Source organism: Anguilla anguilla, chromosome 4, assembly GCF_013347855.1.
Source record: "Anguilla anguilla isolate fAngAng1 chromosome 4, fAngAng1.pri, whole genome shotgun sequence".
Classification (NCBI taxonomy): domain Eukaryota; kingdom Metazoa; phylum Chordata; class Actinopteri; order Anguilliformes; family Anguillidae; genus Anguilla; species Anguilla anguilla.
This window is the reverse complement of record NC_049204.1, coordinates 34,407,789-34,434,075: the sequence shown is the minus strand read 5'-3', so window position 1 is coordinate 34,434,075 and position 26,287 is coordinate 34,407,789. Positions and strand designations below refer to the sequence as shown.

Genomic DNA, 26,287 nt, shown 5'->3' with positions numbered 1-26,287 from the left:
GAATGGGCACAATGTGCGCCCTGCGCAGCACCGGGCGAGAGCGGAACGAAACCTCAGGAGTGGGCGGGAACAGTCAGAAACGACACGAATGCGGTGGAAAAAACAGTTCCCCGCAGGGCCGCGCTCCGGGCTGCACAGTTCAGTTTTAAACGCTCTTGTTTTCGGAACACGTTTTAATTGTGCAATATTGTAATTTATGTGTCTGTGGAGATGGCCCCCGACCACCACCCCCACCCCCCCCGTTCGCAAACGGTTCCGACCACATTCTCGCTTAGGGCCACCAAAATCCCTAGAGCCGGCTCCGTGGTCAGATGACACAGTGCTGTTTTCAAGACGTTGTTTGCGGGAGCGTGACTCTCCCTCGCCCGTGCTGAATCGGAGCCCTGTTAGCTCAGCCTAGCCACATATCGTCAGCCGTCGCGGGTGGAGGAGCCGGGGGGGGGGGGGGGGGGGGGTGAAAACCTGTCGGAGCCCCCATCCCGTGCGCTCCTTCTTTGGCACACGGGGTTTCTGCAGCTCTGTGGAGAGGCCCCCCGGATCAATAACCCATTTTCAGTCCTCACCTCACCTTAATTACAGCCGCACACCTCTCGGTGCGGTGAGTAAATCTGTGCGCACCGCGCGCGGGGTTACGGAGGCGGACGTCCCGCCCAGAGCAGATTGGGGGTCCTGCTCCAGCGCGAACGCTCGCGCAGCCCGGGGGGGGCCAGAGGCGTCACCCTCCTTAACACTGTCCTGCCCAGAGGCTCGACCGACAGGCCGGCAGACACACAATGCACCGCTGGGCTCCGGCTGCTCTCACCCCGGGCGGGTGAAACAGACATAAGACATTTCTCCGATGTTTTTTTAATACCCAGAGAACATAGGCCATAAGTGAATTGAAATCTTAATCTACGTCTATGTGTATGACCATGAAATGCACCTTTTGTACGTCGCTTTGGATAAAAGCGTCTGCCAAATAAATGTAATGTAATGTAATGTAATCTGACGGGGGGGAAAAAAAGATAATACTTTGGATTCACGTGTACAGTCGACGGACAACCTTACAGATTACAAGAGCCCCTCTGGACTTTCCTCATTTCAAAACAACCGTCTTTCTGGGATGAAACGTTTTTTTAAATTGCCAGAAAGTGAGGCGAGACCATTACAAAGAGGACTGTTTTGAGGCTGACGGTGCGTAATTCTGTAAGCCACGTCCGAGCAGTTATTCACTGCCGGTGAATCAAATTATAAAATGACCGTTTTGGCCGTTCTGTGGTGCCAAGGTGTACGGCTGCCATCTTGTTCCCCCTTCTGGAAAAGCCCTTAAAAATGAAAATGGTCCTCCGGTCGCTGTAAATATAATTAGGGAGAGGCCATTAAGACCCCCCCCCCCCCCCCCGTCCCCCTGTCCTCTCTGCACTTAGCCTAACTGATGGGCCCTATCAGACGGAGAGGCCGTTCCGTCTTTGGGGTCTATAATAGAACGCCGGCGCTCTCTCCTCCTTAGCACGCGGCTGATAATTAAGCTTGCAGGGCCGCTGCGTAAAATCAATGGCGTTTCCTCCGCTCTCCCGCCGCTGTGCAAACCGCGCAAAATGGAGGGCCGCTGGTTCTTCTGCACAGAGAGAGAGAGAAAAATGCATTTCGTGGAGAGGTTGTGAAGTCTGACACGAGGTGGGAAAAGTGTGAAACACTGACGTGTGGATTAATAGCAGGTGACTCGCTCCGAGGTGTTCCTGATGTATCTGGTTTGACGACGAAAGCAGATCCCTGCTTAACTCTTTGTGTGCGTGTGTGTGTGTGTGTGTATGTGTGTGTGTGTGTGTGTGTGTGTGTGGTGCTAAGCATGCTAGCTTGGCCCTCCGGTTTAAAACGAGTGAGGGAGCCGTGTGACGAGGTGCAGTATGTAGTGGTCAACTGAAGAGCTGGAATGTTGGGGTGAGGTGTGTGACGCGCTGTACTGCTCACGGCGCTCATCCTGCGGCACCGCGTGGGTCAAATCGTGTTTGTTGTTTCTGAGGCGTTTCACATGCTGAAATACTAATTAATTTCGCAGAGCAACATCTGGGATCAGAGCAACAACCTAATTCCCCAAAACAGTTTGAAAAAAAAGAAAAACCATTCCTTCTTGGGATTCAAACTAGCAACCCTCTGGTAATTCCAGCTGCTTTTTTTCCCCAGTTCAGCTTGTGTGTGAGGAGTGGCCGAGCGTCCTGAGCTGCAGGTCATACTGGCGCAACTCGGAAATGAACTGATAACTGAAAGCAGCTGACCGCACAGTTAACTCACCTCACCTGCTTTTGTGGGCAAAATGAGTTGCTGAACTGCAAGTGAAAACACAGCAACGTTCTCTCCACAGCAGACGATCTCTTCTCCTGCTGTGTGGGGTTTCTCCCCTGTCTATCGGCCCAGAGGGTATTGGTATTGGAACTCTCTTGTTTATGTAATCTGTTGATCCCTGTAGGCATTTATGTTATACAGGATTATGTTTTTCCCCTTCACATTGTTTCAAATGGATTTTTCCCTCTCGAATAATAATTCCACCAGCAGGACATGCTCGATGTTAATCGGGGGAAATTCCCCCATAAAGCCTTATTCACTTAACCTGGCGATGTATCGCAGGGTTTACGTTTCATTACTCCGACAGTCACGCGCCGGCGTTTCAGTAAACAGGCGGCGAAGCGAGCGCCCGCGTCCGCTCGGGATGACGTTTTTTAACCCTCCGTTTGCCGAAACGAGCGACGCCGTCGCTTCTCCTAATTCACCGAGTTCCCCCCTCTGCTCCGCAGTGACCAATTACAGCAATGTGGTGGAGGCGACCTCGGACTCGGACGACGAGGACAAGCTGCACATCGTGGAGGAGGAGAGCCTTCCGGACACGGGCGACTGCGACAGCAACGCGCCCGACGACGAGCCGCCGCCCCACCCCGCCGCACTGGGCCACAACGGGCCCGCGGACACGGAGGACGGGTGGGAGGAAGGTGAGGCCCCGCCTCCGCCCCGCCGTTTCACTTCTCTCTCTCTCGCTCTCTCTCTCTCTCTCTGTGGAGGAAAGCGAATGGGACTAAACGCAGAACAGGAAGAATGAGCGAGCGAGCGAGCGAGCGGCGTCTTGGAGAACGGGGCTGACGGGCTATAAGGAAGCGGAGCTGTTGTTGTCGCTGACAATCTCCCCAGCTGCAGGGATGATCAGCCGGGCTCCCTCATTTAGACATGAGAGAGGCTGAAAAGTACCTGGGTTGCTGCTATTTTTCCAGCTAATTTCTGCTGCTGTACACCCTGACTCATACTCCCCCGCTTCCCTCTCTCTCTCTCTCTCTGAGTCTCGGTTCAGTACACAGTTCCGTACAGTTCAATTCTAAATGCCTTATTGGCATGACATTTGAATATATTGCCAAAGCCTCACATAAATCAGCATATGAAACTATTTCTCTCCCTCCCTCCCGGAAATGAACTGGGTGAGCCACACAGCATTCCAGTGTCTCCGACCGCAAATTGATTGATAGACTAAAACAGAGAGATGCCGAACATGTGACATCTGCACTGGGAGGAAGAGAGAGAGAGAGAGAGAGAGAGAGAGCAAGAGTGACTGAGAGAGAGCAAGAGAAAGAGAGAGAGAGAGAGAGAGAGAAAGCAAAAGAGAGAGAGACGGTGGAGCAGGGGATTCATTCTGAAGTACAGATAATGCCCAGCCCGTTTTGTAAGATAAAACAGCAGTTATTTGTCCTTTGTAAGACACTTCCTGTAGCCCGATGTGTTATATTCTTTAAATAGCAAACAAACAGCTCCAGTGTGTTGGTAATATGAGTGTGGCTGGGGCTGTCTAGCCCCATGCTAGCACACTGTCAGCGCAGACAGGTGGCAGCTGTTTCCACCCCCTCTCAAACCCAAGCCCCTCCCCTAAAGTCTCCCATCTGCCCAAGCGCACCTTTGGCCAACCACCTCGCAATACACAGCAGGAGCACCCCCCCCACCTCGCAATACACTTCGGGAGCACCCCCCTCCACCCCCCACCCACCTCTCAATACACAGCGGGAGCACCCCCCCCACCCCCACCCCCCACCTCGCAATACACAGCGGGAGCACCCCCCTCCCCACCCCTCCCCCCTGCTCCCCCAACACGGGACCCTTTTTTACCTTTATTAGCACTGGCCTACGAGAGAAAGCCATATCCCAGTGTAACAGGGGGCCAATCAGAAACACGTGTTCAGGAAGTGACCCGTACGATGCCCACGGGGCCACACAAAGCAACAGGAAGCTGTCGTAACCTGTGGCCAGAGGCCACACAGAACCATGTGAGGAAGACAAGGCAGTCACTTCTCCAAACACCGCCCCTCCCCCCTGTAGCCCCTGCTCCGGCCGTGCGTTATTCCAGCAGCTAAAAAAGCAGCCTGGGCTTGCTGGAAATGCAGCCGGTAAATCTTCTCACTGCGTAACTGTGCCATTGTGTGTCTGAACATAACGGCCGCCCGTAACAACAGATATTCACATTCATATTAGCCATCGATTTAGCTGCGTGTTTGGACTGAGCATATTACCGAGGCTGGCACAAAGGTGGAGACGCAGTAGCAGCAGTGTCCTAATCAGGACTTAAACTTACGACACTCACTTCCTTAACCACTTCCTCCACCCTGCTATTTACCGAATAACAGCTTCAAGGGCACTTGTCTGACTTTAAGTGCAAGGAGAGGACAAGAGAACCGTGTCCGTTACACGGGCTGAGTTTTGGAGCACGTCTCGGCAGACACGCAGTTCTCTCCAAGGCACTCGCGGGCCTGTTAACAGATAAAAGACTCGTGCGCGGCTAGGGATCTGAGGCGCAGAGCAAACGCGCACCGCCGATCTCGTCTCTCCGCCGCGGGCAGCGGTCTCGTCTCCTCCGCCTGGCCTGCGTTTCGCCCAAGCAGGTCGAGCGTGACCTCGTCCAGCCGCTGTAATCCGACACCCGAGTGGCCGAATCAGGCGTCTGCCCTCCCGGCCCAAACCCCACCCCCCTTTCCTCTCTGGCGTTCAAAGAAAAGACGCTCCCTTTCCAGGCAACGGAGCCAGCCAGAGGTAGCGGCTATCCTCTGTCGGCGCCCCCTGGTGGACAGCGTTGTTACAGGGAATTTCCCAAAAAGTTGGACTGTCCCTTTAAAACAGTGGTAACCAAACACCTATTCCTGGAGATCTACCATCCTGTTAGTTTACTTTTCATTTCAGCCCTAATTTGGTACACCTGATTCTAATTAGCAGCTCAATGAGATCTCTAGCTGCTGAGTGAGATGTGCTTTGTTAGGGCTGGAGTGAAAACCTACAGGACGGCAGATCTCCAGGAGCAGGGTTGGTTAGCACTGCTGTGAAGTGCTCTCGGGCCCCAGCATGAGAGCTCTATCACATCCCCCGTGATTATCCTGTGAGGGCGCATGCTGTTTCAGCCCCCCCCCCTTCCCCCCCCGACCACAGCCAGGCGGAGCTTCGGCGCAGTGCGGGGGAGCGGTTCGCGGCCCTGGCTCACCACACAGGAAGTTGGTTTTTAGCCGGAGGCCCCCGTCACTACAGGTCAAGGTTACGCAGGGGCGCTAAGGCCAGTTCTGGGTTACATTTCCATGCCCCTCTCTTCCCCTTAAAACTGTACTTCAAAGGGACTGAGGGGGCTCTCGTATCCGTTGTTTACAGTAAGCCTTTGCCTACTCAGCCATTCCTGAAATGTACATTATTATGTAATACAGAATTTCTCCGTATAATCGCCCAAATCAGCAGGACTGTGGTTCTGTTTTTGAAATAAACAGGCACAGCTGGATGTTTAATACAGAATACTGGCATGAGATAAGAGACATTGCTGGGCTGGAGGTAAAACGCATTTGGAAAAACGTTTGGGCAGCGTTTAATTGGATCATCGTACTCACTGAGCGCGCACATACTGCACACTGAGATTAGTGAATCTGCAGCTTCGACCAAAAATAACCCTCAGGAGCCTCGAGTTTCACCTCATGTTTACTATCTTCTGGTGCCCGGAAGTGACATCACTCTTGTCCTTCAGGAAGAGGTGATGTCATGTGACCTCCTCACCCTGAACACGTTCAGCAGACCTGTAGAACGGCCCTGAGCCTCAGTGTCGAGCGCTGACCTCTCGCTGCAGGAGCTCTGGTGTGACCCACGCTCCTCATTAATTACAAAGTGACCGTTTGGCTCTCAAAAGAGAAAAACCCAATCGAAACAGCGACAGACTTGATTTGGTTTTAACTGGGTGCTTGTGTCAAATGAACTGACTAACTCAGTTTGTCCTAAAGAATGACAATAACAATGAATGCATCCTAATATAGGTTATAGATAATATTTTATAACAGTTAAAAAGCTACCAGTAAAGGGTACAGAGAACAAATGGAAGTAATTCCTGAGTGTGAAGGGAGAAGCAGCGCCCCCCCCCCCCCACCCACCTCCCACACATTTAGGTTCCACTGGTCAGCTCTCATCGGTCAGAGTGTGTGCTGTGGGCATTGATTTCTCCATTTCATACATTCTCTCTCTCCCGACACGGAAAAGAGTTCAACGTTTCTTTCCCTATCACTTTAACACAATAACTCTCTCCATCACGAAACGAAACGCCACGCGCGTGAGTCGAGAGGACGAGAACAAAGGAGCGTTCATAGCTGCCCTCTCTCCTCCAACACCCTTTTTGTCTAAGAGCGCCGCCTTCGTTTGACGGTTCCCGCCGAAACTGCGCAGGCCCTGTCGACCGCGGAGCAGATCGGGGGGAGATGTGAAATCAGACGGAGTGCTCGGCTGATTAGGAGAGTGCCATTGTCTCTGAGTAGCGCCGCCGGATGAGCTCCCTCTCTCTCCCAGTCCCGGGGAGCCGGGCACTTCAAACGCCAGATGTTTCGCGTTTCGTCTACTTAGAGTGAGCTCTCGTTTTACGTCTCGCCCCGACATATGTGACAATCAAGCTGAGGACAGCGAAAATGCGAGTGTCACTTAACCTGCTGTTAGGTGTTATTCGCAGCCTTGCCGTCAAGCACAACTGCCAGCTACTCTGGCTGTTTGGTGTCTGAGCTCGAATCGTTTTGAAAACGCGGCTCGAATTAAGCGCGTTAATCGCTGTCTTTGTTTCCCACTCTCATCTTGCCGTTGCTCTAAAACGGAAATTCGAGATGAGGAATTCTGTGGCTTCTGCCCGACTCTATTGTGCAACACAGATGGCCGTTGACTGACTGCTCCTTTCCCACAATCCCATGCAACACCTATGTCAAGCAGCTGCAGTTCCTCATTCAACATCATAATTTACACTTTAGCTCGTCCTCTTTTATCTGCTTTGTTAGATAATGGAAATTTCAAAAAATAAAAATAATAATTGGCGTACGTTTCTAAATGTTAAGCACTTCAGGCGCAACTTGGGAAAAGAGCTCTTCAGAGTTGGCCGCCCTCCAGCTAAGCTCACCAGCGCTGTTTTGTACTTCGGAGAATTGCCAGCGCGGATATATGGGTGCCATAATCGCGGCTGTCAGTACAGCCGATAGGGCTGATAAAAAGTAATACTCAGTACTAGCTTTCTGTACGTCTCCTCCCTCCATCCTCTGTCCCCCATCGCTCTCCCCCCTCGCCGGCTGTAAACCATTTGTTGGCTCAGCTCTAAAATGGCAGCCGTGAACAGAGGAGGAGATCCGTTTATCACCGCGTCTCCCGGAGAACCCGGGCCTTCGCCGGTCTCTTCGGCGGAGGAGCGGAGAGTGGGTTTTTCATTTTTTTTTTATTATCTGTCTCTGCCAGCTCTCTTTCTCTCGGCCCCGAACCCGCCGTTCCCCCCCCCGATTCGTTCTCCGCGGTTATGCGCTATCAGTAGCCGCACGCTGCCGGCCGTTTCTCACTCATTCCTAAGCGTCTGTCTGCCACCCAGTAGGAATAAAACACCATTTCGGCTCTGAATAAGTAGACTAATTGCAGACCTATTCCAATAGGGGTTTTTTTTTTGCGTTAGGCCACCATAATTCAGCTCATTTCATTGTTGGAGGATGCTGCTCCAGCTTTTTGCAATGAGGGTGCTTGTTATAAAGTTTGTCTACACAATACCAGAGGCCCCTGCATGCCACCCATCTCTAATTCAGTGAAGATACTCACTGCCATTCACAACTTTCATAAACCACAAAACACTTTATGGCAGTGAAATCCATGGAGTTGAATTGTGACTTATATGGTAGGGTATATGTTCTTAAAGCTTCTGGATTACATTTGGTAATCTGGACATGTCATCATGAATGGGTGTATTTTAATATGGTCTGCAGGCTGATGTAAAACGATGGAAAAATAATAAATATTCTTTGTCCCTGGTGAATGTCCGTGTTTTTATCGGTTAATGCAGAGGGAAGCAGGTTCAGAATTGAAAGAACCGGTGAAGGGAAAGGAGGCGGGAGTGAACTAACCCCCCTTTGTTGCGTCGTTCTCTTTTTGACAGAAGCTGCAGACGATATCCTGGGGCCTGATGCTCAGGTGCAGAAAGTGGGATTTAAAGGTGAGTCCAGTGCTTTCCCGGAGTACGAATGTCACTGCCTGAAACACATCGCGGCAAGTCACTGGATTAGACTTTGTTCCCGTTCAGCACCTGCTGTGCCTTACCTTGCAGATGTAGGGTCAAAGCCTAGAGCTGCTTTTACTAGCCTTTGAGGAGTGAGTTCTAGTTATAGAACAGTTCTGACTAGCATTACAGATATGACCTCATACTCTTGAGTAGTTCTGACATTTCATATAAACGCACTCTGCTGATTCTATAAAATTTCTATTTGGCTTTACAGATATGAGTACTAGTTGTATAATAGCTCTGATCTACACTGTACAGTACCATATCAATTCTAGTTCTAGACCATTCCTGTATGGCATTACAAATTCTAGGGTTGTGGTTTTCAGGGGTAAGGCTAAATGTGCTATGTTCGTGATGCCAGCGTCAGCTAAGTGGGATTCATATTTAATGATTTAAAACTCAGAAAGCATGAAGCATTTGAGAAGTCTGTGACAGACTACGTCTTCGGGCAGGGTAAGAATTATTAAGTGGTTTTAATGAATATGAATCTGCTGACATGTACTTGAAACAAACGCATATTAAGTGTGTGTAAACCTGATTTGGGCTTCAAAACAAACTATCAAGTAATTGGTTTCCATTAGTATAATTTATCCATTTAACTAGTGTGTTTGTCAGCTTAATTAATGCTGCTGACTGTTTACAATTTAAGTCTGTCAAGATGTTTCAATCACAATTTTCCAATTAATGGGGGTTATTAAACGGCAGCTCTTCAGACTGTCTTTGTGAGAGCGGTTTTCAACGCGTGATCAGCCAGCGAGAGCCGGGCTTCTCGAAAGCTTCCACCCTAACCCCGGCGACGGCGAAGCTCTCGGGGAGAAAAGCGAGCGATCCTATGAGGTCATGGGAAGAAAAGCCCGGGGCTTAACGTGAGGGTTAGCAGGCACTCGAGTCTGTTCTCCCCTCATTTTACAAGGATGAATGTAATCCCGCCATCGGACTTTCTCAAGCAGCACCTGGCCCTCTCTCCGGGCCCCATTAGGTGGGGGGGGGGGGGAGGGGCGGAGCCCCGCTGGCCCAGGTTCTGGTCCTGCTGAAAGTGTTTAATCCCCATGGCAACAGCGGACTCTGTGTACTCTGTTTTTTTTTGTTTTGTTTCTTTTTTTCCCCCGGGGTTGGGCCGGGGAGCCGCTCCCCGTTGGCTGCGTCAGCCGCGGTGCGCCTCGGACGCGGTGCGCGTGAGGGATGGAAAGCGCCGGGAGCGCGTCGTTCCGGAGGCTGCGGGCGTCGTCCCGGGCACGTCAGATCCCACACGCGCCCTCGCTTTCAGAAGCACAGGAGACATGCCTGTAGCTGGCTCTGGGCATCATTCCGTTTCTTTTAGGGAATCAAACCCTTTTTCTCTTTTTTAGTTGAGTTTCATGTTTCCTGAATTGAAATTCCTGCTGAAATCGACATAATCATGAAAGGCTGGGATGGCTCATATGCCACCATACTGATGTGTTATGTTAAATATTTAGAGGCAAATTTAATTCGTTAACAATTGTGTTACATTTAGGTCTTAGGCATACCTAAGGGGTACTTATGTAAGAACATACTCAGGTTACATTTTTCAGAGTGTATTACTTTAATTAGTTCCCGTTGATGTGTTCAGCGTTATTAACGTGATTGGAAACGCATGCTCTGGTGCTGGTGTTGAACGCTATTCAGCTGGATGTGAAGGAAGGAAGGTATTGTTTCATAATGATATAAGAAAATAATCCCACCACCCCAATAAATAAATAAATAAATAAATAAATAAATAAATAAATAAATAAATAAATAAATAAATAAATAAATAAATAAATAAATAAATAAATAAATAAATAAATAAATAAATAAATAAATAAATAAATCTTCTCCTCTTGCGTACTGTTCACAGCTGGCTAGCAGGCTATGCATTTGCACGTGGTCTTACATGAGCTTGCAGTTTGGAGGGAGCTGTGATATTGTGTCCGTGCGAGAGGTTAGCCGCAGGTCGGGGGGGCGGGGCTACTCTAGGAAAGTTCAGAAAGACGGACAGGCCTTTCAGCCAGTTGCCTGACAGGTTTGGGGTGGGCAGGGGGCTGGAAAAAGGGACGCCTCTTGCTGTGGCTCTGTGGTCACAGAAAGTACTCTCTGTTCTTCTACACGCATTGTGTGAAGTACAGGGGATGCCCCACAGAGGGGGGAAGCAGGGGTGAAGGCCAGGTTTTAGACTGGAGCTCAAGCGAAACACAGTCTTGTGATGCGTTAAGAAGGCACAAGAACCCAACGTACGGAAAGTGAAAAGGACCAGTCACAAAGAGCGGCATTAAAGAGCCACCGGGACGAGGCACAGCCGTTACATCACCTCGCTCGACGCAACAGGGCCTCACTTCGCAGAAGGGGATTTATATAACAGTCCTTCTTGTAATAGTCCTTTCGTAATTAGTTTTCCTTCGCCATTGTTAATGATTCCACCCAGTACAATGGTGAACCATTTCCCCCTTTTAGAGCAGAATCAGAATCCGTAATGTCACCGCAGACATCAATAAATGGGGTTGCGCATTACGGGTTCAGGTTATTTCTTCTCACCGAGCGCCTGAAAGCGGAATGGCTAAACGGGCAGGGACGTGGCGCCGGTGAGCGGCGTTGAGAGCGCAGAGCAGGAGGCACGCACATAAAAGAAATGAGCTCCGCAGTTCATTACACGCCGCGGTGTGAAAGCGGCGGCTTTTCGCTTCTCCTGGCGCCGGCTCCCGCGAAGCCGAAAGGCCGTCTCTGGCGTCCGTGTCCGCGCAAACCCCGCGCGGTTCCGTTTCCGCCGCTTCCCCCCCCCTGAAAGAGAGGCGTAGTGCAGGCGGGCGGGGCGAGGCGGGGGCAAAGCGTGCGGGAAACGGAGGCCCAAAAACAACAAGTCCCAGAAGCAGGGTGTCTTATACAAGCTATTTGGGAGAATTGGTTCCAAAGGGAGGTGAACCCTTCCTGATTCCTCCCCAGTATACGCACACATGCAGTGCACACAGTCACCCACTCACTCGCACAACCTTGCACGAGCACACGCACACGCACTCACATACACAGGAGTCTATCGTGATTACGTTTTCACACATTTGTGGCCCATACACAAACTAAATTGGAATACAGAAGTGATAAAATAAAGCTGCCATTTACTTCTTGTTGAATGACGACTAGGGAAAATGATTCCACTTCCCCGCTGGGTGCCCTCTCAATCCATACACCTGTTTCCAATGAATTTTACATTCAGTTTCTGGTTCTCTGGGAAAAATACAGCAGTACATCACATTATTTGTTTGCTTTCCAGATGGACAAGACACATCACTTCCAATTTTCTATACAGCTGTTTATAATATTGATAGAACTCGTGTTATGGGGGGAAAGAGCAGTTCATCGTTTAGGATTAGAGCCAGCAGCCCTCTGGCTACCAGCACAGGTCTCTAGCCACTGCACCGCTGACTGAGGCGGTTAGAGTGAGTCTCAGTCTGGTGGCCTCGCTGAGGGGGTTTGGTGTGTCCCTGTGCGTTGCAGTGAAGGATGAGTGCGGTTCAGACGGGGATGAAGAGCGCAGCACGGACGCAATGGTGGAGGAGATGCTGCAGCAGGGCGACACCGCCGTCATCTACCCCGAGGCGCCGGAGGACGAGCCGCGGCAGGGCACGCCCGAAGCCAGCATCCACGACGAGAACGGTAAAGCCCCCGCCACAGCCGTGTGCCCATGACCGCCATGTGGACTACAACTCCCATCCACCTCAACAACTTTACCCACAACCGCTCTGCTCTTCTGAACTACAACGTCCAAGAACCTCTTCACCCAAACCAACACTCTTCGCATTCACCATGTTTCACCCCCATCACCTCAACCCAAACCCTCACCGCCTCCCTTCTTTTAAACTACAATTCCCCTCTGTATCCTCACTTTAACATTAGCTTCCTTCCCACTTCCTCCTTCCACCCATTGCCATTGGTGGTACATGCCAAGAAAGACAGCATGATGGGGGGAAATATCCAGAGAGTAAGAGTTAGACGTGTGTCTGTGTCATCAGAGGTCTCTTCCTCCTTTCAGTAGCATTTTGCCTTCTTAAACACACCCTCAGAAGTGCTGGTGTAACATTACCATCATACATATCTTTCTCTAGACCATGAATGCTTTAAACAGCTTTAAATGAGGCCATGTTCATCTGTGGAAGACCACAGCAGAGCTCCTTATGGCATCTAACGGCCTCACCTATTTACCTGCAGTGAGAAAAATAACAGCACCTGAGAAGTTCTCTCACATTGGTGAAGTCCATGACGGGCTTGTGTCTGTGGATTAATGTGCTGCAGTTCACAGGGCTGACTTAAATAACTCACCTGTGTGTTCTCCCCTCAGATATGTGTAGAGCTTCGCTTACGCCTAATTATGCCTCCCTGCTGGCTGCATCGCCTTGAAAACGTCTAATCTGCCTGCCCCAGTTTCTCTGCGCGCTGCAACGTATAGTTCAGGCATCAAAAGCCTCTCCTTGTTATTACTGATCAAAAAGGGAAAGGCACAGGTTATTAGTGCACCAAACAGAGCCAGACGTGGCATGTTTTATTCAACAATCCGAAGCTTGTTATGTAGTGTGATATTTCTGAGATATTCATATCTTTCGAATGGAAAAGAAAAGAACTCTTGCCAACAAGGTTTAATGTTACACTTGTTTATCTAAAAAAAAAAAAAGACACAAAATATAGTATACATATCCGTGAAGGGTCTTTGATGGGTTTGCCAAGTCCATAAATACAGTTTTACATTGATTAGGGTATACTATTTGTGCACTTCCTATTGAATGTTTCCTGATCCTCTTAAGGCACTCCTGGGATCATCACCTTCCTCCAGTCCGTAGTTCTGTGGGGGGGGCGATCTTTCGTCAGTCAAAGTTCCCTTCCTGTCCCCATGTGACCCCACCGCCACCACTGGCTCCCGCTCTAGCGCCTGTCGGCAGCCTCCTCCGCGCTATCGCCCTCTGTAGCCGCGCCCGTCGATCCCGCCAAAGTTCCCAGCCCTTGTGTCCCTCTCCCCCCTCTCCCAGGCACCCCGGACGCCTTCTCCCAGCTGCTCACGTGCCCCTACTGCGCCCGCGGCTACAAGCGCTACACCTCCCTGAAGGAGCACATCAAGTACCGCCACGAGAAGAGCGAGGACAACTTCAGCTGCTCGCTCTGCAGCTACACCTTCGCCTACCGCACGCAGCTGGACCGCCACATGACCGCGCACAAGTCTGGCCGGGACCAGGTACCGGGACCGCCCGCCGCCGCCTCCGTTAGCGCTGCGGCCGCTGGGCCCAGGTCACAGACCGGGTCAGAGGGCCAAAGGCCACTGCGGTAACGCAGACCAGGGGCTTTCAAAAAGAATATCTATAAATCACGTCTGACCACGGATCCCCTACAGGACCTTCACGGACCCCCTGTTGAAAACCCAGGGCGTAGACAATGGGTCTCAGTCGAGCATCACAGTGGCGCAAGCTGCATGCACGAATGGTTTAGCACATCACCCCCAGTGAATTCAGTTTTTGTCGTTTCGGACAGAGTGTAGATGGGGTTCTCTTTATCTGCACTCTGAGTTCCTGCTTCATTGATTGGCTGAGGAGTCGGGGATCCATTCCCACTTAGTGCTATTACTGTGCCATTACCTACCTGAATGTTTATCTCTTCCTCAGCATTAGCCAATTCTTTTTTTTTTTTTTTGCAAGGTGCCATTTCCTGTGTTTTCAGCGTTGCATCACTTTCTGATCATTTTTCAGCGGGTATTTGCTCGGTCCTTATCGATCACGCCATTCGGCAGATGCGAGTACTTTAAATTGAATCAACGCGGTATTTGCAGGTCTGTTGATAGTATCCGATTGTCAGACCAGATCATTTCTCTTTTGGTAATGACAGCCTAATGATACCATTGACTTGAATGCAATCAAAATGTCATCAACTTTAACCCACCGTCATTTTATTCCCTTCACAGTTTGGTGAATTCAACAATCACTGGATTTAAGAGAGATTGTAAAGACATAACTTTTCTCTTGCTAGTCAAACTTTAGGACAAATGTCATTTGAATCCGGGCATCGGTCTGCTTCCATTTAAGCAGAATTCAATTATGAAATAGAATTTAGAAAATGATTTGTATGTAGTAGACAGGTTACTGTGCACACCAATCCTCTGAATCTCTCTCTCTTTTTTGTCTGCCAGACCCACGTGACGCAGACCGGGGGCAATCGCAAATTCAAGTGCACCGAATGCGGAAAAGCATTTAAATACAAGCACCACCTGAAGGAGCACTTGCGCATCCACAGCGGTGAGTACCAAAACTCGTCGCCATGGCAGCGTACCCAGGGGGAGGGCCGGCACGGTTGGCTTTTGACAAACACCCCGTTGGCCCTGGCTCCAAACCCAATTGTGTTATTTCCACATTGGTCAATGTTTAGATTTCATAATGCACCATATTTATATTTCTTGATTGTGTTATGAAGCTTGAGTTCTTGTTCAACGCGTCAAAATTGTGTTGCTGTTGGCGATTCAGACTGCAATTAGGGAGCATTTGCTTCCATTATGTCAGCATTGCGGTATGGTCGAAACAAGCCCAGGCTACCCTGCAGGTTTTATTCTTTTTTTAATGTTTGTTTAATGGAGAAAAAAATGCCTGTGTGGTTTGCAGGAGAGAAGCCATACGAGTGCTCCAACTGCAAGAAGCGCTTCTCCCACTCCGGCTCCTACAGCTCCCACATCAGCAGCAAGAAGTGCATCGGCATGACCCCCGTGAACGGACGGCCCCGCCCGGGGGGCAAAGCGCCCCAGTGCCCCTCCCCCTCCTTGCCCTCCCCGCCCCCGACCCCGTCCAGGGCCCAACTCCGCGACAAGGCGGAACACGGCAAGCCCCTGCAGGAGCAGCTGCCCCTCCACCAGATCAAATCGGAACCCGTGGAGTACGAGTACAAGCCGGTGGTGGTGGGGACGGGGGCCAACGGGGTGTTCAACGGGGGCTCCGCCCTGCAGGCGGTGGCCTCCCCTCAGGGCATGGTGCAGGCCGTGGTGCTGCCCACGGTGGGCCTGGTTTCCCCCATCAGCATCAACCTGAGCGACATCCAGAACGTCCTCAAGGTGGCGGTGGACGGGAACGTGCTCCGCCAGGTCCTGGAGAACGCCCACCTCAACGCCACCGCCTCCAAAGAGCCGGGCGCGGTCGTTGGCATCACGGCAGGGGGCGGGGTGGGACAGGCCCAGCCGGGCGCCGCCCACTCCGTCATCTCGGCTATCAGTCTTCCCGTCGTCGATCAAGACGGCACCACTAAGATCATAATCAACTACAGCCTGGACGCAGGTCAGGCCTCGCTGGGAGCCCCGGGCCTGAAGAAGGAGGTCCCCTCCAGGGGAGCTGACGTCTGCAAGGCCGAAAAGCTCCCCGAGGACCTCACGGTCAAACTGGACAAAAGCAAGAAGGCAGAGAAAGAGGCAGAGACAGGGGCGGAGAAAGAGTCGGATAAGGGCACCGGAACGTGTCTCCTTTGTGAAGACTGCCCCGACAGCTTAGATGCACTTCACCAGCTGAAACACTGTAAGAAGGAGGCCCTCAGGGTCAACGGCGCTGATGCCGAAAGGGCGGAGTTGGTGATCTCGTCCCTTCTGCTGGACGCTAACCTGTCCCCCAGTCAGCCCCCGCTCAAAAACCTCCTGTCGCTCCTCAAGGCCTACTACGCGCTCAACGCGCAGCCCACCCGCGATGAGCTCGCCAAGATCTCCGAGTCGGTCAGCCTGCCCTTGGACGTGGTCAAGAAGTGGTTTGAGAAGATGCAGACGGGGCAAGTCGCAGCGGAGGAGCCCGACCCCCAGGCAGAGGGAACCCAAGTGGCCGAGTGCGCCCGTTCTCCCGGACCGGACGGGAAGGCCACGGCGGAGGGCACAGAGACACTAACGGGCTCGCGGCCCGCGTCCGCCGAGCCCGCCGTCAACGGGTCCGAGAGCGCCCCGACCTCCCCCTCACCACTAAACCTGTCGGCGGGCGGGCTCGTCCCAAAGTCCGAGAAGGACACGGAGGAGCCGCTGGACCTGTCGCTACCAAAGCTGCCGCGAGAGGAGGGGGACAGGGCCGGCGGCAGCAGCGTTTACCACGGCAGTGTTTACTCCGTTCAGGAAGAGCCCCTGAACTTGACTTGCATAAAGAAAGAGCCGCTGACTAACGGAGCGGCCGATGCCGGCCCCAACCCCCTTTACGTCGCCCACTCAAGTGCCAACCCCATCAACATTGTTGCCACTCAGTTGCCCACTATCGTGGCCATCGCCGGCCAGAACAGCATCTCCTGCTTACGGGCGCTGACCGCCAACAAGCAGACCATACTGATCCCGCAGCTGGCCTACAGCTACGCCGCTCCGGGAGGCAGCCCCACGGGGCCGGAGATGCTGCAGCAGCCTGTGCAGGCCAACGGCAGGAACCAGGTTTGTCTGGAGTAATCTGTATTTCAAAACCCTGGCCACATTCAGAACCACAGCAGAGGTGACCAGGAAGCGCAGGCTCACAGAAGGGGAGGGGGGAGGGTTGCTGAACAGGATCTCTGGTGTATGTGGTCTGATGATGTTTGGAAGGTGGAAAGGGGAAGTCCCTTTGGTAGCCTGGTAAGCCAGCACCCAGGTTTTAAATTTGATGCAATATGATAAAGTGGTTACAGATAACCTGTGGAGGGCAGCAAGGACATGGGAGTGTTTTGGGAGGTTGTAGACCAGGTAGGCAGCGTACTAGAAGGGCTTAGTTGCAGTACAGGTTTGGTTGCAGAGGTAGGGAGGCCAGCAAGGAGGCAGTCACAGTACTCAAGGCAAGAGGAGAGGAAAAGAGCCTCTCCCTCTTTGAGAACGTGGACATAAACGACCCTGGTTGAGAACTGTAGCAACTGTAGTTTTGAGCCACATAACTGCTAAGAGTTAATGATCTTTGTTCAGTCTTGACTCGCTGTGTCGTCATGTGACCCATCACTGCATTCCTGAAATATCCACGCGGCCCCAGAGCCGCGCATCGCTCCCAGCGTTGTGGCCGAAGCTGAAAGGGAGCGGAGACCCCAGGCGGCTCTCCCTCGGAGAGCCCGGCCCAGATGTGCTGGCTGGAGTCTCTCCTCCAGGTCTCCTCTGCCGCTGCTGGGGCCGGCCTACACCCGGTGAGCTCAGCCCTCAGCCGCCCCCGTGTTTCAGCGCGAGGGCGGAGGCCCCCAAACAGTCACGGGATACGTGGGAAGCTCGCGTATCCCATAACCGTTTGGCGGCCGTCCCTGACGGTAACGAGCTGTTGCGCCTGGAGGCTGGGCGTGCGGATGGAACCGGCTCCAGGCCTTCCCCCCCGGGCCAACGGATCGCGGCTCTCTTAGCGCACGGAGAGAGGGAGTGGGATTGATCCCTCCTGCTGAAGACGTGGCTAATTCGTTCCCGTGCTGAGCGCACACACGGAGAGAGTTTCTGCCAACAAATCCTGTGTGTGTCAGCCCAGGCATCTGGGGACTCAGTCTGGCTGTAATGCAGAGTGTAGCTCATGCTGAACTCCAAAAGGCCTGCAGTGTTTACAGTTTAACATCTGATGGGGCCTAATTACTGTGTTCCATAATGGTGCAGAGACCAGGTGAAGAACTGGAAGACATCATCTGTTTGGCTGAAATGGATGACTGAACCATCCCCCCCCTTACTGTTGAAGAGGACACTATTAAAAACCCATTTTTTTCTATCTCAATTAAAAATTCTTAAGTATGAAATAGACCCCTAGATTCAATTAAACTTAGTCAGTTGATGGACATATGCATATCAGCCAAATAAAACTTTTCAAGTTGGTTTGGATTCAATCAAATGAACCTTAAAGCCTATTAAGATTGAAACAGGAAAAATTGAGGAGGCTGAACTGGCAATGGGAGCCAGTTTTGCTATTCTATTCTATTTTTTTTTTATATGAACACAATGGTAGAAATTAATTTCTCATGATTTCATATGTTCCTGTGTTATGGAGTATAACTGAATGAAATTTTGCATGTTTGAAAATGTGCAACCCAAACAGAGCTTTTATCATGAAGGGGCAGGTATTTTAAAAAAAGGAGTCTGACCGTAACCATGGATGTTAATCACTCAATGAGAACTAAATTTCTTTGTCTTTAAACTCTTACTTCCTGCCACCGTACTGAGATAGTGTGAGCAATGTAGCCCTTATTGAGATAAGGCCCCACATTAATCTAGTGGGTTGCCCTTAAACAGTCTAGGCACATTTTATTGAATCAAACCCCCACAGTCTGCTTGTTTAAAAGGTTTAGTTTGGTGGCTTTCACATCATGCTGCTAAAACACTAGGTTTCAGTGAGGAAACCCATGATCTGGTTTTCAATTCTGACCGTGCCAACATTGGCTGTGGATGGTAGGCCTGCAGTTTGGTATAACTGGCCACAGCATAGCCTGGGAAAAGAGGGTGTAATTGTGTAAGAACAGCACCTTTGGTGGGTTGGGTGCCTGCAGTCTGTCTGGGCCGGCTGTACCGCTCAACTTAGCTGGCTGACTGTAGCCATTTTTGGAATATATCAGAATTTCCCACGAGAATGTTCCCACCAGCAGATCGCAGGGTCAAGTCCGACTGATTACAATCATGTATTCGTGCAGCATATGCTGTTACAGTCATTTTGCATCATTAAAAGTGAATGCCAGACAGTAGGACACGTATTGAATTCACAGAGCAGAACTGCTGCTTTTACAAGCACATCTGAAGACACATTCTTGCGTAGACACACAAATGTCTGCTTTATTCTGTTTTGACTGATGTGAATCTGTAAGGAGTTTCAGCCAATAAGTGATTATGATTATTGTAATATTTGGGTTATTGAAAAGTAACTTTACTTCATATTTGCTCTCAAAATGGCCATATAAGTCCTTAAGATGGATATCTCCTTTGTGGACTTGTGAAAAATACCCAGGGTGTTTTTTTAAAAGTAAGTCATTTCGCAAACCCCCGATCAAATTTTACTTTTGAACAAAGTAATCCTTTCAAATTCTGGATACTGTCAAGTCATTGATGCTGCCTTCATGTTTGATGACCCAGGAAGCAGCTGTAATGTTTAAAAGCTTGTTTCAAGGCTTCAGTTACTATTGCCTGATAATTCAGAAAACTGTGTTCACCTATATCATTCAGCCAAATAGATTCATCTTAAGCTGCCACCATTTTTCCAATTTTGGCCCCTCAACAGCAAATAATTTTGACCTTTGCGAAACTGTTATTTATAAAATGTCTTGTTGCAAAACCATAGAACATCTAATTATTTGCTTCTTTAAAGAGCTTTATCTGTGTAGCCGTCTTTAATGGTTATTTTGTCAAGACCGCAATATAAATTAAATCTGATTTCAATGAGATTGATTGCTACAAATCACTTGGTGGTGCCGAATAGCACGTCCCAGCATCATGCTTATTTCCTTGATGAACTGAAGTGGGAAAGGCTGGAGTGTTTTTTTTTGTTTTTTTTTTTTTTTAAAGAAAGGGAAGGAGTTTGGGTGTCATATGTCCACCACTATTGTTTTTTGTTCATATGTGGAGCTACAGGACTACCGCTAATGCACCCCACATGGCTTTGGATTGCGCAACAGCATTCCGTGGGGTGGCAAAGAGCAGCATTGTGCAACCGCTTTGGTTACTAGAAAAGAATTTGGACCAACTTTAGGCTATTTTGGACAACTTAAAATTTTCATTACTGAGCCACATAATGTTATTGTCGTGCTAATAGAGCTAACTGTTTGCTATGTACACTGTATGACCAAAAGTATCTGGACACCCCTTGGTCTAGGGCTATTTTTCATGGTTTGGGCTAGGCCCCTAGGCAAATCTTAATGCTACAGCATACAATCACATTCTAGACAATTTTGTGCTTCCTCAATGGTTTTGGGAAGGCCCTTTCCTGTTACGGGCGCTGACCGCCAACAATATTTAGAAATAGTTTTGTCAAGAATGGTGTGGAAGAACTTGACTGGCCTGCACAGAGCCCAGACCTCAACCCCATCCAAAACCGTTGGGATCAATTTGAAAGTCAAATGCGAACCAGGTCTAATCGCCCAATCAGTGCCCAACCTCACTGATGCTCTTCTGGCAGAATGGAAGCAAATCCCTGCAGCAATGCTCTAACATCTAGTATAAAGCCTCCCCAGAAGAGTGGTGGTTGTTATAACAGCTAAGGGTGGACCGACTCTATATTAGTGCCCATAATTTTGGATGAGATGTTGGATGTCAGGTGTCCACATACTTTTTACCATGTAGTTTATCTATCTGGCTAACTGGTAAGAGAATTTAATGTATGCTAACTATAGTTAGCTAGTATTAGCAGTCTCTTGTTTTAAAAGTTAAAAATGTAAATCTAATGTAGCCTAAAAAACACAAGCAATGTGATACAGGTAGGGAAGTTTATTGTAGATAAATTTGGTCCGTACAACTTAAAAGCTGTAGAAGGATTCAGGTGCCCAAAGTCAAATGTGAAATGATAAAGTTTGGAAAACAGCAGTTGGATCCACCTTTCGGTACATGTTCAGGTTTAAGCCGTGTATATAATGTGGAGTAATATGTGGTAGTGGATGGACAGGATGGGAATGAGGCTGACTGCTAAAAGTGTACTGAGGTGCTTCTTCCAGGTTTACAAGCTGCACTTTATTCTAATTATCCATAAGGATATGAATGCGTCATACCCAGCACCATTCAGTATACATAGGGATTATACAAACACTCCTACCCCTCCCTTTTTATAATGAATGGGTTTATGGTTTATATTTATTATTATTCCATAGACTTACAGCCTTCCTATCAAGTACCAGCTGCTGCTACGCCAGTTCGCCATATATCTGCCTTAAACCCAAAGACAGGTTGTCATTTAGAAGCGATACCACAGGTGAATGAGGCCACTGTTTCAGTTTAATTGTAAAGTTCCAAAATTACTGGGTTCGGGCATAAATTGGATGCATAAACGGCAAATGAAGCCTTCTTCTTCTTGGATTCCATTTAACTGTAGCCATATATGTGGAATCCAGCTTTTTTTTTTTTAAACCGGACTATCCCTAACTTTCTTAAACAGCCCAATGTAACGGGATTTCCCACCCCCCAGGAGGAGAGGCAGGACACTAGCCCCGAGGGCGTCTCCGCCGTGGAGGACCAGAACGACTCGGACTCGGCCCAGCCCCGCAAGAAAGCCCGGAAGCTGGAGAAAGGGACGTACGCGTGCGACCTGTGCGACAAGATCTTCCAGAAGAGCAGCTCCCTGCTGAGGCACAAGTACGAGCACACAGGTACGTGGGGGAAAGGCCGGCCCTCCTGCCGCCGCCGGAAACGCTGCCTCGCGCCTGCGGAAACTCAGGCGGGCGGTCCGGAACAACGGAACAATTTTGTTGGTTCCGGAAAGTTCTGTTTAGCCAGCCGTACAGCACGCGCTGCTTTACGGCGAGCGCCGACGCGGCCCGGCTGAACGGTTGTAGCCCAGCGTGAGGTCGTAATCGACAGCTGCAGCAGCCTACCCGTAACCAATCAGCCCCGGCCCCTTTAAGCAAACTCGGATGTGGCGTCGGGGTTCTGCTCGCGATTAGCCGCGTTCCACCTCTTTCGCTCCCCGCAGCCTGCGAGGGCCGCGTCCAAGCGTTACCGCACACCGCCCGCCCACAGGGGGCTTTCTGTTACCATGGGAGTGCCTGGCTCCGGGTGGTCTGTTCAGTTCCAGATTACATCACTGTGACCTTCGACCTTTGGCTGCTCAGCCCATTTGTTCTCCTTTTTTATTTGTGGGATTTGGGCCTGCAGTCCTCCAGTGAACTCGGAGTCCTTAACTGAGGGCCGTTACCTTAAATTAAGCGCCTTCGCTATTTACCGGGCGCAGTGTAGTTTCATAGTTACAGTGTATTGAATATAGGGCCATGCTCAAACACAGCAGTTTCCCAGTCTTTAGGTTAGACTGTGTTTTTGTATTTGCGGAGAGAACAGGGTGCTGTAGATATCGGGGTGCTGCCAATGTTCTCACAGGGAACCCCGCCCTTGTCTCCTCTGCAGGTAAGAGGCCTCACGAGTGCGGGATCTGCAGCAAGGCCTTCAAACACAAGCACCACCTGATCGAACACATGCGGCTGCACTCGGGGGAGAAGCCCTACCAGTGCGACAAGTGCGGCCGCCGCTTCTCCCACTCCGGCTCCTACTCCCAGCACATGAACCACCGCTACTCCTACTGCAAGAAGGAGGCGCAGGAGCGGCAGGACGGGGCCGAGCCGGGGGCTCGGGAGGGGCTGCTGCCGCCCGTCGAGGAGCATTCAGACAGCAGGGCCGCCTCCCCGCCCTCCCACCTGGACTCGGACGACAGGGAGAGCAGCACCCGGGAGGACGAGGACAGCGAGGAGGAGGAGGAGGAAGAGGAGGCTGAGGGGGGCAGCGTCAACGAGGAGGACATAAGGGTGGTGCGGATAGGTGAGGAAGGGGAAAGGGAAGACAGCGGGGATGAAGGGGAGGGGGAGGAGCTGATGCAAGGAGAGGAGGAGGAAGGGGAGGAGCCTTTGCAGGAAGATGAAGAAATACAAGAAGAGAACAAGGAGGCGGAGCCAGAGCAAGAGGAAGAGACAATGCAGGAAGAGGAGGAGGAGGAGGAAGAGGAAGAGGAGGAGGAGAAGGAGGCACTTGTGCAAGGGGAGGCAGCACAGGAAGAAACAATGGAGGTGCAGGAAGCACCAGGGGAAGGGGAGGCGCAGGAGACAGAGGAGGTGCAGAGGGAAGAGGAGCCGATGGAAGCCGAGGAGGGCACACTGTCTATGGGAGTGGAGGAGGCGGAGGCGGAGAAAGAGGAGAGCGATACCATAACGGAGCATGACCACGAAGAAGATGGGAGCCAGGAGAATCACATTTTCTAAAATTACGAAACGAACAGAAGGAATCCAATGCAAGGAGTTGATACCACAGCTGTTTTTCCCCTATACAATAAAATTTTATTGTATGGGAAGAATGGAAGATTACTATATGGATGCTGTGCTTCAGTACACTACTGTGTATAAATCCTGGTGTGCCTGACCTTAAAAAAAAAAAAAAGAAAAAGAAAAACTTTTTCACGTGAGAAAAATTTTCAGTGTTACAATTGTTTGTAAAAAAAAGTACATAAAGTTTAACAAAAAATGCATATACTGACTCTGAAAGCTAGAGTTGACACGTTTTAGATAATGTTTTATTACTGAAGCATCCTGGGTCATTTCTTTTATCAGTGTTACTAATTTTTGTCGCTCATGTTTTGACCTTTTAAGCTGTACAGTTGGGAGAGATTTCTATACCTTTTTATTGCCAATGAACTAAATCAGTATTTTATTAGGTTGGATGAAGAAAAAAAACCTGCACTACAGTATTCCTGGTTTACCTATGGATACAACCTGCATCAGTGTGGTCTACCCCTCAGTATTAGTGCAGTAGAGTAGATCTCCATTACGTCAGCTGATGTTAGCCAAGCGTTTGTTTTTTAAGTGAATTGTGAGCCTTAAGAAGAAAAATATATTCTGGGGAGTGAAAAAAGAAAGGATGTGGCGCCTGATACCGCCAGAGGAAAGGGGCGGTGTCAGAACCGCGGATTCCAGGATTCTCGCCCTGTTTTTGTTTTCCTTCCCCCCCCCCCCACCCCCCGATTGTCTGTGGTTGAGTCTTCTGTCTTCAGTGTTCTAGTATCAGGCGAAGCAGGAGGACGTACAATAACAGAGCAGTTTACTTCCCTGCCCACCCCCCCCCAGCCTTATGCAAGACCTGTGAGCTGTAAGTGCCATTGATCAGTGTTAACTCAGCGGCTGTAGCCAGTTGCTCTGCGTCCCAGGGCCCATATTAACTAACATTTGTCCGCCATCTTCGTTGCCCGTCTCACCACTCTCGTTGTCCCTTCGAAAAAAAAATACGACTTTTGAGGTGAAGGTACTGCATACACACAGTGTTAACTTGAGACACGTTTGCTTGTTTTTATAACTACTATTTTTGTATTAAAAATGGAGGTGCGTTCGATAGTGATGGGAAGATAAGGGCTTTGTGATCCCCGGACTTATGTGGACTGAATCGTTTCGTGTTGCTGATGACGCGGATTTGAAGTGGTCGCCGCTTTTTGCTGTCGGGAGCTGTCTTTTTAAAAAACTAACGTTAGCCCGTTTTCCTTCTTTCTGAATGAGGAATTCCCAGTTGTATTTGGAGGCCCGTCCTATTGCTTTGACACCCTCTGTCAATTCAGGAGGGCCAGTTGATTTCACCCTGCAGCCCGTCAGCTGAGCCCCAGTCAGTTTATTGTAGCAGTGCATGCAGACTCGGGGCAGGCAGGAGGCAGGCTGCAGGTAACCCAGTCAACCAGAGGGGTCACTGTTGAGCGACGAGGCAGGGACAGCCCTGTTGACCCCAACCCTCACTCCCTGGGAAACATTGTGGCCAATAAGGCACCGCCGGCCACAGTCGGCCCCGGCGCGGTCAGGACTTGATCCCAGACGTGGGGTGCGCCACTACACCGAAAACCAGTGGTGTCAGCAGAATGTGCCACCCAACATAACTAAGAGCGATGATTTGATTTGGTTCACAAAAGTCAGTGACTGACAGCAGGATATATTTCCACCCATTATGGGGTTCTTGATGCCTTTCTCTCCCATACCTAGTGTTGGGTGTTCAGGATGGATAGACCTTTAGGCTAAAACGTATACACACATATGTTTATTCTCCTGCCTTGGAATGCCAATTGTTTGTGATTTTGTGCACTTGTTTAAAATGTATGGCAAGCTTGGCTGCTCTTCAGGTAACAAATATTACTAAATATGGTCCCACAATGACATGTTTTAGATGGTTTTACCTGTCAGTATTAATTTTGTTTTATGTCTGTTTGTTTTGTTTTAGTTTATTTTTTTAAATGTTCATGCAAAAAACTGTGTACTGTATGTTTTCAACAATGGCAGTATTAGTACCCTCCTCACTGATATACATACCTGTTTAGTTTTAGAAAACTTTTATATTTATGTGTCTTATTTTTATATTTCTTTATGGTTATTTATTACACAGTGTAGTGTACAATACTGTAGTTTGTATTAATACAATAATATATTTTAGTATGAAAAATAATTTGGACGGTAAAAGAATTCAAAGCTGGACGAAAACATCTGGCATTTTGAGATATGTTTTGAAAAGAGAATTATGTTAACATTTCAGCTCGTCTTTGGCAAAAACACCTGGGAAACTCAATTAGAACCTGTTACCTTCGCATTCATTATCAAGTTAGTTTTATTTTCCCCATTTTTTATGAAGCTACTGAACTTTGAAAACTAACTGTGTGACTAATAGCATGAATCTTTGCTGTTGTATTGAAGGAGTATCCTAACCATGAAGCTGTCCTGTCCTTTTACAAAGCCAAAATTGTATTGACATACCTTTTTATGTTTTATTTGTGCCAATTTGTTACTTTTTATGTCTGAGTCAAGGCCACAAACTCGTTTTAAGTGTCCCTGTTTAATCCATGGTCATTTTTTATAGGTTTTGTTTTTTGTTTCGTTTAGTTTTTTATGACTCCCCATCTCACAATAAAATACATCAACAAAGCAACCTTCGTAATTATTTTTCCCATCATATTATCGTAATACTGAAATTTAAAGCAATTCTTATTCATCTGCCTAAATACCCTGTACTTTTGCATTAGTTGCAACCCATTTCATCAGGTTTTTATTTACTGACATATCTGATAAAGATTTTCCAGGGTTAAATATGTTTCAGTAATTACTTGTGTTTCATTGCTCAGAGAAATAATAGTAGCAATGTTTTTATTGCGTCATTATGAAATA

General features: G+C 49.4%; 1 protein-coding gene across 3 annotated transcripts in view; it reads left to right on the top strand.

The window, feature by feature from the left end:
- The window catches only part of zeb1b (zinc finger E-box binding homeobox 1b), a 90,410-nt gene extending 64,359 nt beyond the window's left edge, over positions 1-26,051 (top strand). For all 3 annotated transcript variants that reach the window (XM_035413550.1, XM_035413551.1, XM_035413552.1), the window contains exons 2-9: positions 2,772-2,963; positions 8,414-8,470; positions 12,023-12,181; positions 13,546-13,748; positions 14,694-14,799; positions 15,160-16,934; positions 21,589-21,769; positions 22,521-26,051. In XM_035413550.1, the coding sequence (XP_035269441.1) occupies positions 2,772-2,963; positions 8,414-8,470; positions 12,023-12,181; positions 13,546-13,748; positions 14,694-14,799; positions 15,160-16,934; positions 21,589-21,769; positions 22,521-23,365 (3,518 nt within the window). In that variant the 3' untranslated portion in view covers positions 23,366-26,051. The remainder of the gene's footprint in view (positions 1-2,771; positions 2,964-8,413; positions 8,471-12,022; positions 12,182-13,545; positions 13,749-14,693; positions 14,800-15,159; positions 16,935-21,588; positions 21,770-22,520) is intronic.
- Positions 26,052-26,287: the final 236 nt, after the last annotated feature.